This window comes from Anolis sagrei, chromosome 6 (genome assembly GCF_037176765.1).
Source record: "Anolis sagrei isolate rAnoSag1 chromosome 6, rAnoSag1.mat, whole genome shotgun sequence".
NCBI lineage: Eukaryota > Metazoa > Chordata > Lepidosauria > Squamata > Dactyloidae > Anolis > Anolis sagrei.
The window spans coordinates 3,100,982-3,112,325 of NC_090026.1; the positions used below are offsets into that span (position 1 = coordinate 3,100,982).

An 11,344-nucleotide genomic window follows, 5' to 3' on the forward strand; every position below is an offset into this window, starting at 1 on the left:
ATGGATGGCCATCCAGCTTCTGTTTAAAAGCTTCCAAAGAAGGAGCCTCCACCACACTCCGGGGCAGAGAGTTCCACTGCTGAACGCCTCTCTCAGTCAGGAAGTTCTTCCTCATGTTCAGATGGAATCTCCTCTCTTGTAGTTTGAAGCCATTGTTCCATTGCGTCCTAGTCTCCGGTGCAGCAGTAATCAAGCTTGCTCCCTCCTCCTCCCTGTGGCTTCCTCTCACTTATTTATCCATGGCTATCATATCTCCTCTCAGCCTTCTCTTCTTCAGGCTAAACATGGCCAGCTCCTTGAGCCGCTCCTCATAGGGCTTGTTCTCCAGACCTTTTATCATTTTAGTCGCTCTCCTCTAGACACATTCCAGCTTGTCAATATCTCTCTTGAATTGTGGTGCCCAGAATTGGACACCATTGCAAAGCTTCCAGGCTCACTTTGGATAACAGCTCTCAAAATCCCCAAATTGAGCTGGGAGGAGTTGTATAGGAAGAGCAAAGTGTGGAACCAAACTCACAATTGCACCTTTTCTCTCCAAAAGTCACAAGGGTGACACTATGTGGTGAGTCAGGGTATGTCACCCTTCATAGACCTGTCAGTGGCTTATGATACTGTGAACCACCGCTACCTCCTCCTGAGAAAAATGTATAGTATCACAAAGGACGACCACCTCACCCGCCTCATAGGAAACCTGCTACAAAACAGGAGCTTTTTTGTTGAGTTCCAGGGCCAGAGAAGCAGATGGCGGACACAGAAGAACGGCCTGCCTCAGGGGAGCGTGCTTGCTCCATCCATGTTCAACATCTACACCAATGACCAGCCACTGCCAGAAGGGACAGAGAGTTTCATCTATGCTGACGATCGTGCCATCACCGCTCAAGCAGGGAGCTTTGAGATGGTTGAAAAGAAGCTCTCCGAAGCTCTAGGTGCTCTTACTGCCTATTACAGGGGAAACCAGCTGATCCTTAATCCATCTAAAACACAGACATGTGCTTTTCACCTTAAGAACAGACAAGCATCCTGAGCTCTGAAGATCACCTGGGAAGGAATCCCACTGGAGCATTGCAGCGCACCCAAATACCTGGGAGTCACTTTGGACCCTGCTCTTACCTACAAGAAGCACTGCCTGAACATCAAGCAAAAAAGTGGGTGCTAGAAACAATATCATACGAAAGCTGACTGGCACAACCTGGGGATCACGACCAGACACAGTGAAGACATCTGCCCTTGCGCTGTGCTACTCTGCTGCTGAGTATGCATGCCCAGTGTGGAACACATCTCACCACGCTAAAACAGTGGATGTGGCTCTGAATGAGACATGCCGCATTATCACGGGGTGTCAGCGCCCCACACCACTGGAGAAATTACACTGCTTAGCCGGTATCGCACCACCTGACATCTGCCAGGAAGTGGCAGCCAATAGTGAAAGGACCAAGGCAGAGACATCTCCAGCTCATCCCCTGTTTGGGTATCAGCCAGCGTGTCAATGACTTAAATTGAGAAATAGTTTCCTAAGATCTACAGAGACACTCGCTGGGACACCTCAGAAAGCGAGAGTCCAAAAGTGGCAGGCTCAAACCCAGCACCTCAATCCGTGGGTGATACCAAATGAGAGACTCCCCCCTGGGCACACAGAAGACTGGGCGACTTGGAAGGCGCTGAACAGACTGCGCTCTGGCACCACAAGATGCAGAGCCAACCTTCAGAAATGGGGCCACCAAGTGGAATCCTCGACATGCGAGTGCGGAGAAAAGCAAAGCACTGACCACCTGCTGCAATGCACCCTGAGCCCTGCTACATGCACAAGGGAGGACCTTCTTTCGGCAACACCAGAGGCACTCCAAGGGGACAGATACTGGTCAAAGGACATTTAATCAACTACCAAACTCACACATTTTGTATTTTCTCTGTTTGTTTGCTTTGTTCTGTTAGAAATGTCATACAATGGTCTGGTTGCCCCTGACACGATAACTAAATACCCTTACTTTAAAAAAATACTTGAATTTTGTAGGAAATGGTCCTTGATACTCATTTTCCATCAGTCTTTCTGTCTTGGTTTGCTTCTCATCCTCACTATCCCTTCTGCATGCCAACCGACACATGTTTGGCTGTGGAATGACTCAAGCGGTGCCTCTGAGCATGTGCGAGTGCAATAGACTCATAGAATCCTAGAGTTGGAAGAGACCTCGTGGGCCATCATCCAGTCCAACCCCATTCTGCCAAGAAGCAGGAAAATCACATTCAAAGCACCCACGACAGATGGCCATCCAGCCTCAGCTTGAAAGCCTCCAAAGAAGAATCCTCCATCACACTCCCAAGGCAGAGAGTTCCACTGCTGAACAGCTCTCACTGTTAGGAAGTCCTTCCTAATAATGTTCACGTGGAATCTCCTTTCCTGTCGTTTGAATAATAAGAGCTGCTCAGTCTGGGGGGAAAAACTACAGCATATTAGTCAGATCCCATACTTATTTAAGGAGTTAGGATCACCTCTCAACAAAAGATTGCTCCAGGCACTGCCAGGCAATCAAATGCTAATCTAGGTGGTCAGTTGAAAGATTCACACTTCCCTCCAACTGACAAGAGTCCTTTGTCCCACCCTGGTCATTCCACAGATATATAAACCCATTTTTCCTAGTTCCAACAGACCTCACTACCTCTGAGGATGCTTGCCATAGATGGAGGCGAAACGTCAGGAGAGAATGCCTCTAGACCATGGCCATATAGCCTGAAAAAACCTACAACCCAGTTAGTAAGTAGTGGCAAGAAGGCGTTCTGTACATGCACAGAGGTATCATTATATTTGTAGTAAAATAACTTCCACTGACATTTCAATTTGCACCGACGTCATATAATGCTTCACACACAGAGAACCAGATGCATTTTTATTTCAGTTGGGGGGAAGTCAGTCAGAAATAATTGCTTTTACACATTATTGCCAAAACACATATTCCGCTTGTTTACAAATAAAAGTTACCCTGTGAATTGGGATGGAGGTCCAGTTTGCACAACTAACACTTTGGCACCACTTTAATATCACTTTGACCTGGGTCCTGTATAATCCTGGAATTCGTAGTTTGGGGTTGGAATCAGATTATTCTGGAGAACTTTATTTATTTATTTACTGTATTTGTATACCGCCTTTCTCAGCCAATTGGCGACTCAAGGCGGTTTCCAGCAAATCAGTATACATAAAACCTAATAGATAAAAACATTATAAGAACATCACAAAAACAATAAAGCGACATCATCAGCGTCTCATTATTCTCAAGCATTGTCCAATTCCATTGTCAGGTCATTCGATTTCCTATATTAGCTACTCTGTATTTGTAAACGCTTGCTCAAATAGCCACGTTTTAACGTCAAGAGGGAGGGAGCAGATCTGATCTCCCTAGAGAGGGCGTTCCATAGCCGAGGGGCCACCACTGAGAAGGCCCTGTCTCTCGTCCCCGCCAAACATGCTTGTGACAAAGGCGAGACCGAGAGCAGGGCCTCCCCAGATGATCTTAAAGTCCTCCATGGTTTGTAAGGGGAGATACGTTCGGACAGGTAAGTTGGGCCAGAACCGTTTAGGGCTTTATAGGCCAAAGCCAGCAGTTTGAATTGGGCCCGGTAGCAAACCAGCAGCCAGTGGAGCTGGTGCAACAAGAGGGTTGTATGCTCCCTGAGTGCCACTCCTGTTAACAACCTGGCTGCCGTTCATTGGACTAGTTGAAGCTTCCGGACCGTCTTCAAAGGCAACCCCACGTAGAGAGCGTTGCAGTAGTCTAAACGGGATGTAACTAGAGCGTGGACTACCGTGGCCAAGTCCGACTTCCCAAGGTACGGGCGCAGCTGGCGCACAAGCTTTAGCTGTGCAAATGCTCCCCTGGTCACCGCATTTAGCTTTAAGGGATGCAACTACCTAGTCAAATTCATATCAGTCTAACTGTCTTTGTGCAGAACTATAGATTAATGGCATTTGTAGTTTCATAAGTTCTTCACCTTCCTCTGCCAAAAAGGACTGGGGCCTCCCCAAACTCTAAATCCCAGGATTCCATAGGCAAAAGCTACTGTGGCATTTAAAGTGACATTGAAGTGCTATCTTAACATAGTGCAGATTCCTTCCAGGTGAGATGCTCGGTTTTCCAGAGAGAGAGAGAGAGAGAGAGAAAATTGTGACTCTGAGCCAGAGGAGAGTTCTAGTTTTCAGTGAAGAAGGAGGAGGACTTGTTCCACTGCTGAATCCTTGCAAGCACCTGGGTGCTTTTGTCTTGATGGAGTTGTTCAGCCCCAAAGGAGCATCGTCAAGGGAGGAAAATCTGCAAGAAAGAGAAAACCATCATGGCTTTGTTTATCTACGTCTAGCAAAAGAGGGCCCCTCTTGGCATTCCCTAGGCTTCCGGCACACCTCTGGGGCATTCTTATGCCAGAGGCCTGACATTTCAATAGGGTTTGCTGTAATCTGTGGCTTCACGTCTCCAGGTGAAGTCTGGAAGTGTATTCCCTAGCCAGGGGCGGCTCATCTGTTACGCAAAGTAAGCGGTCGCAGAACACTTTTGTTTTGCCAGGGGTGCAGAGGCGCCTCTGTAAATGCCCCTCGACTGCCACTTGAGGAGCGCCCCCTCAGCTCACAACAGCCCTAGCAGTTTGGGGGGAGCCTCAGCTTTCTTGCCGCACTGCCGGGCGATCCTCTTCCCAAAGGGGCCGGGCCCTTGAGCCTCGCCTTGCCCCTCTTGTTCCTGCTCCACCTGGCCAAGGGTGCGCGAGTAGAGCCGGCGCTCAATCGTTCTCCATGTTCGATCCCTTCCTCATGACCGGCTCCCTTTCCCGATCCCCTGGCGCTCCACCTGCCTCCCCTCCTCTCCCCAATCCGCGGGTGGGCCAAAGGGCAGAGCCACCACGCCTGGCCCGCTTCTGGTCTGGAGGCGTGTCTGAAGACCCCAGCGTGCGCACCAAAAGTCGCCTCTTCTCCTGACTTTCTCTTCAGCCATTGGGACCAAGAGAGAAAGAGAGAGAGAGCCCCTCCGGCTGGAGGTATCTCCCACCTCCGCTCCCTCCTTTGTTTTTGGGCCTACCTTCAGGAAAGGTGGGCATCTCCACCTCTCTCTCTCTCTCTCTTGGTCCCAATGGCTGAGGAGAAAGTCAGGAGAAGAGGTGACTTTTGGTGCACACGCCGGGGTCTTCAGGCACGCCTCCGGACCCAAAGTGGACTAGACAAGGGAGCAAATGCGGCAAGTGTAGTTACTGGGATGTATAGTTCACCTACAATCAAAGAGCATTCTCAACTCCACCAATGATGGAAGTGAACCAAATATGGCACACAGAACTCCCACGACGAACAGAAAATATATATATCAATGATTGGTTTGGGGGGGGGGGGGACGCCAAAATACTGTTTGCTTACCATTGAAAATTACCTAGGGCCGCCTCTGTCCCTAGCACATCATATAGTCAGAACAAATACAAGGATAACATTAAATTAAAGCTTTCCTTACTCGAAATGCTTGGGATCAGAAGTGTATTGAATTTGGGGGGTAGGGTTTTGGAATATTTGCATACACAGAGATTTTTTTAAAAATTATAATAATATATATCTTGGAAGTGAGACCCTTCCTTCCTTGTCATCTCTTCACTCTACCACCACTCCTTTATTCTCTCCTTTTCAGTCTCTCCTTTCTTCCTCCCTCCCTCCCTCCCCTTCTCTCACTTCTTTTCAGTTTCTCCTTCCTTCCTTCCTTCCTTCCTTCCTTCCTTCCTTCCTTCCTTCCTTCCTTCCTTCCTTGTCATCCCTTTGCTCTACCGCCACTCCTTTATTCTCTCCTTTTCAGTCTCTCCTTTCTTCCTCCCTCCCTCCCCTTCTCTCACTTCTTTTCAGTTTCTCCTTCCTTCCTTCCTTCCTTCCTTCCTTCCTTCCTTCCTTCCTTCCTTCCTTCCTTGTCATCCCTTCACTCTACCGCCACTCCTTTATTCTCTCCTTTTCAGTCTCTCCTTTCTTCCTCCCTCCCTCCCCTTCTCTCACTTCTTTTCAGTTTCTCCTTCCTTCCTTCCTTCCTTCCTTCCTTCCTTCCTTCCTTCCTTCCTTCCTTCCTTGTCATCCCTTCACTCTACCGCCACTCCTTTATTCTCTCCTTTTCAGTCTCTCCTTTCTTCCTCCCTCCCTCCCCTTCTCTCACTTCTTTTCAGTTTCTCCTTCCTTCCTTCCTTCCTTCCTTCCTTCCTTCCTTCCTTCCTTCCTTGTCATCCCTTCACTCTACCGCCACTCCTTTATTCTCTCCTTTTCAGTCTCTCCTTTCTTCCTCCCTCCCTCCCCTTCTCTCACTTCTTTTCAGTTTCTCCTTCTTTCCTTCCTTCCTTCCTTCCTTCCTTTGTTCCCATTCATCCATCCATCCCTGCTCCATCACCTCTCCTTCTTTCCTATCTTCCTACCTATTTTTTCCTCCTTTCCAGCCTCTCCTTCCTTCTTTACCATCCTCCCAATGCTAATGCTGCTAAGAGAACCTCCCAACTGGACAGAGGACGAGGAGCGGAAAGAACACGTCAAATGGAGCTTTTTACAAAACCAGAGGCCCCCAAAACCAACCATCTTATTCCAGACTCACAGCTAGCAGCCGAGGCCGCTGAGGGTCCCGATCCGGTCCAGCTTGATGCCGAAGCAGCCTTGCTGGCCCATGGTCACCTTCTTGGGCCGCCACCGAAGGCTCTTCTGGGACTTGAGGAGGTCGCTCAGGAGATGGGCCCAGGCTTCGGGAGGGAGGGCCGGGGTGGGGGGCTCCTGGGAGGCAGGGCGATGCCGCTTCAAGAGCCGGGAGACTAGGTCCTGGGGGAGCAGAGTGGGGCTCCCCTCCCGCTCAGAGAGAAGGGCCTCCAGGTCTTCCCCCAGAAGCTCCAGCAAAGCCTAAACGGGGGGAACAGGGAAACATGGGGGTCAAGGTCACGGCAGTCAAGTGGATGCACCTCCAACATATTCTGAGTCTCCCATCCCTTCCTCTTCACCTTCCTTCCCATTTGTGTTTCCTTCTCGGTTCCTCTCTCTTGCCTTCCTTTTCTCTTCCCCAGTTTTCCCCCTTTCCTCTCCATATTTCCATCCTTCCATCATTTTTCTTTCCTTCTCATTCTCTCCATTATTCTTGCATCCCTTCATTTCCTTTTTTCAGTTTCTCCTTCCTTCTTTCCCTTTTCTTTCTATCCATCCTCCATCCTTTCTCCTTCCTTCCTTCCTTCCCCCTCCTTTTCTTTCCTCTTCCACTACTGTGTCTTCCTTCCTTCAATCCATCCATTCCATCCATCCTTCCCTCCTTCTCCTTCTCCTTCTCCTTCCTTCCTTCCTTCCTTCCTTCCTTCCTTCCTTCCTTCCTTCCTTCCCCCTCTCTTTCTTTCCTCTTCCACTATTGTGTCCTCTTTCCTTCAATCCATCCATTCCATCCATCCTTCCCTCCTTCTCCTTCCTTCCTTCCTTCCTTCCTTCTTTCCTTCCCCCCTCTTTCTTTCCTCTTCCACTATTGTGTCTTCCTTCCTTCAATCCATCCATTCCATCCTTCTCCTTCTCCTTCTCCTTCTCCTTCTCCTTCTCCTTCTCCTTCTCCTTCTCCTTCCCCTTCCCCTTCCTTCCTTCCTTCCTTCCTTCCCCCTCTCTTTCTTTCTTCTTCCACTACTGTGCCTTCCTCCCTTCAATCCATCCATCCTTCCCTCCTTCTCCTTCCTTCCTTCCTTCCTTCCTTCCTTCCTTCCTTCCTTCTTTCCTCCCTCCCTCCCTCCCTCCCTCCCCTTCCTTTTTTCCTCCTCCATTACCCTTCCTGTCCTTCCCTCCTTCTGTTTTTCTTCATTCCTTATTTCCCACAAGTCTTCCTTCCCTCCTACTCTTCTTCCTTCTTCTCTTCTTCCTTCCTTATGTCCCATTTGTCCTTCCCTCTTTCTCGGCCTCTCTTTCCTTCATTCCTTTCATTCATCACCTCCATTCAGTACTCCTTTTTCCTTCCTTCCTTCCTTCCTTCCTTCCTTCCTTCCTTCCGTCCTTCCCCCTCTTTCTTTCCTCTTCCACTATTGTGCCTTCCTTCCTTTAATCCATCCCTCCCTCCCTTCCTTCCTTCCTTCCTTCCTTCCTTCCTTCCTTCCTTCCTTCCTTCCTTCTTTCCTTCCTTCTTTCCCTTCCCTTCCCTTCCCTTCCCTTCCCTTCCCTTCCCTTCCCTTCCCTTCCCTTCCCTTCCCTTCCCTTCCCTTCCCTTCCCTTCCCTTCCCTTCCCTTCCTTTTTCCTCCTCCATTACTCTTCCTGTCCTTCCCTCCTTCTGGTTGTCTTCGTTCCTTGTTTCTCACAAGTCTTCCCTTCCTTCCCTCCTACTCTTCTTCTTCCTTCCTTCCTTATGTCCCATTTGTCCTTCCCTCTTTCTCAACCTCTCTTTCCTTCATTCCTTTCATTCATCACCTCCATTCAGTACTCCTTTTTCCTTCCTTCCCTTCCTTCCTTCCTTCCTTCCTTCCTTCCTTCCTTCCTTTTCTTCCCTCATTTCCTCCCTTCCTGGGCCTACCTGGTGGGAGCGGAGGGGGCTCTGGGAGGCGGCTGGCAGGAGGATGAGGAAGAGCAAGGGGGGCAGAGCCTTCATCCTGGCCCAATGGGTCAGCAGCTTGTATGTGGTGGGGGTTCTCTTTGGGGTCCCAGCGGAAGGAAGGGTCTTGCTGTGGCCTGGAGGGAGGATGGGGTGGTGGTCGTGTCTGGTGCCTCCTGGCCTCCACTCGGCCCACGCGGCCCCTCTTATAGGGCTGCCCGGTCCATTGCCTGGGCAACAGAGCCCACCTCCCAACACCATCCAAGGGAGGGGTGCCCTTCTGCTGGGGTGCCCCAAAGAAAGGCACCCGTTGCCCAGGGGATGGGTTACGGGAAGTGTAAGAGAAAGAAAGAAAGAAAGAAAGAAAGAAAGAAAGAAAGAAAGAAAGAAAGAAAGAAAGGGCAAGAGAGAGGAGGGAGAGAAGAAGGAGAAGAAGGAGATGCCAACGGGTTGGGTGATGGATGGGCAGAGTCAAGGAGTAAAGGAATGAGAAGAGGAGAAGAGAAGAGAGGAGAGGAAAGCAATATCCATCCATCTTCCCACCATCTGTCCATCCCTCTATGCTCCATCTGTCTTTCTCTTTCTCTCTCTTCTTCCTTCCTTCCTTCCATTCATCCATCCGTCTGTCTTCCTATCCTTCCATGTTATTCCTTTCCTTCTCCATCCACACATCCAAACTTTTCTTCATCTTCCCTTCTTATCCTACTATACTCTTTAATCCAGTGCTTCTCAACCTGGGGGTCAACCTGGGGGTCGGGACCCCTAAGGGGGGGATCACCAAAGACTATCAGAAAACACAGTATTTTATATTGATCATGTGGGTTCTGTGTGGGAAGTTTGGCCCAATTCTTTCCTTGATGGGGTTCAGAATGCTCTTTGATTGTAGGCGAACTATAAATCCTAGCAACCACAACTCCCAAATGTTTATTTTCCCCAAACTCTACTAGTATTCACATTTGGGCATACTGAATATTCCTGCCAAGTTTAGTCCAGATCCATTATTGTTTGAGTCCACAGTACTCTCTGGATGTAGCTGAACTACAACTCCCAAACTCAAGGTCAATACCCACCAGGGGCGGCTGAAGCCAGGCCCGTAGCCAGGATTTCGTTTCGGGGGGGGGGGGGCTAAAAAAATTTCAGGGGGGGGTTTCGGGGGGGGGCTGAGTTTCGGGGGGGGGGCTGAGTCTGAGTGAAAGAGGGTGTAGCCTAGCAAACCTTTTGTATCATTACCCCAATACCCCCATACATATGGGATATATTGAGAATGGTGATCAAATCATGATATTAATAAACATAACAGTTTAAAAATGCACCAGTAAGGCCTTTTCGCGAACCACCATGAGAATTTCGGGGGGGGGCTGAAGCCCCCCGAGCCCCCCCCCCCCCCGGCTACATGCCTGGCTGAAGCAATAGGCAAGATACGCATTTGCGTATAGCGCAAATCCCTGAGGGGCACTCTTGAGGTGCCCCCAATATCCACCAAACCCCTCCATTATTTTCTGTTGGCTCGTGGGAGTTCTGTGAGCCAAGTTTGGTTCAATGTCATCATTCGTGGAGTCCAGAATGCTCTTTGATTGTAGGTGAACTATAAATCCTAGCAACCACAACTCCCAAATGTTTATTTTCCCCAAACTCCACCAGTATTCACATTTGGGCATAGTGAGTATTCGTGCCAAGTTTGGTCCAGATCCATTATTGTTTGAGTCCACAGTGCTCTCTGGATGTAGGAGAACTACAACTCCCAAACTCAAGGTCAATACCCACCAGGGGCGGCTGAAGCAATAGGCAGGATACACATTTGCGTATAGCGCAAATCCCTGAGGGGCACTCGAGGTGCCCCCAATATCCACCAAACCCCTCTATTATTTTCTGTTGGCTCGTGGGAGTTCTGTGAGCCAAGTTTGGTTCAATGTCATCATTCGTGGAGTCCAGAATGCTCTTTGATTGTAGGTGAACTATAAATCCTAGCAATCACAACTCCCAAATGTTTATTTTCCCCAAACACCACCAGTGTTCACATTTGGGCATAGTGAGTATTCGTGCCAAGTTTGGTCCAGATCCATTATTGTTTAAGTCCACAGTACTCTCTGGATGTAGGTGAACTACAACTTCCAAACTCAAGGTCAATACCCACCAGGGGCGGCAGAAGCAATAGGCAAGATACGCATTTGCGTATAGCGCGAATCCCCGAGGGGCACTCATGAGATTCCCCCGATATCCACCAAAGCCCTCCATTATTTTCTGTTGGTTTGTGGGAGTTCTGTGTGCCAAGTTTGGTTCAATGTCATCATTGGTGGAGTCCAGAATGCTCTTGGACTGTAGGTGAACTATAAATCCCAGCAACTCCCAAATGACAAAACCAATCCCTCCCCAACCGTACCAGTATTCACATTTGAGTGTATTGGGTATTTGTGGCAAATTTGGTCCAGTGAGTGAAAATACTTACTTAGGCAATCCCTTGTAGTCTGAGGATGATAGTCCTCCAAGTGTCGTGTCCTGGCAGTGGGTCCATAGGTGACTATGGAGCCCTATTCTTGACCTGCATCTTCTCCCGCAGGGAGGGCATCGCTTTCCAGGTGGAAGGCAGTCCCGGTCAGGTTTGGCTTTACACACCTTCCTCTTGGCACATTTCTCTCTTTCGCCCTCCATTCATTCCTCTTCAAATTCTGCAGCACTGCTGGTCACAGCTGACCTTCAACTGGAGCGCTCAAGGGCCAGGGCTTCCCAGAATTTTTAAGGTTGGCTTTGAGTCCGTCTTTAAATCTCTTTTCCTGCCCACCAACATTCCATTTTCCATTCCTGATTATCAGATATTAACGTTTCT

The 11,344-nt window shown here is 49.2% G+C and overlaps 1 protein-coding gene across 1 annotated transcript; it reads right to left on the reverse strand.

The window, feature by feature from the left end:
* Positions 1-6,580: 6,580 nt before the first annotated feature.
* Positions 6,581-8,678, reverse strand: LOC132779290 (C-type natriuretic peptide-like). The gene is made up of 2 exons (XM_060782977.2): positions 8,503-8,678; positions 6,581-6,874 (listed from the first exon to the last, which is right to left on the reverse strand). The coding sequence occupies exons 1-2, from the start codon at positions 8,575-8,577 to the stop codon at positions 6,581-6,583; spliced, it is 369 nt and encodes a 122-aa protein (XP_060638960.1). The 5' UTR covers positions 8,578-8,678.
* Positions 8,679-11,344: the final 2,666 nt, after the last annotated feature.

What these genes read in the sequence shown, in the direction of transcription:
- LOC132779290 (XM_060782977.2), bottom strand. Translation starts at nt 8,577, where the DNA reads ATGAAGGCTCTGCCCCCCTTGCTCTTCCTCATCCTCCTGCCAGCCGCC. An exon ending in GCCCCCTCCGCTCCCACCAG is followed by an intron (nt 6,875 to 8,502) that starts GTAGGCCCAGGA and finishes CCCCCCGTTTAG; the next exon opens with GCTTTGCTGGAGCTTCTGGG.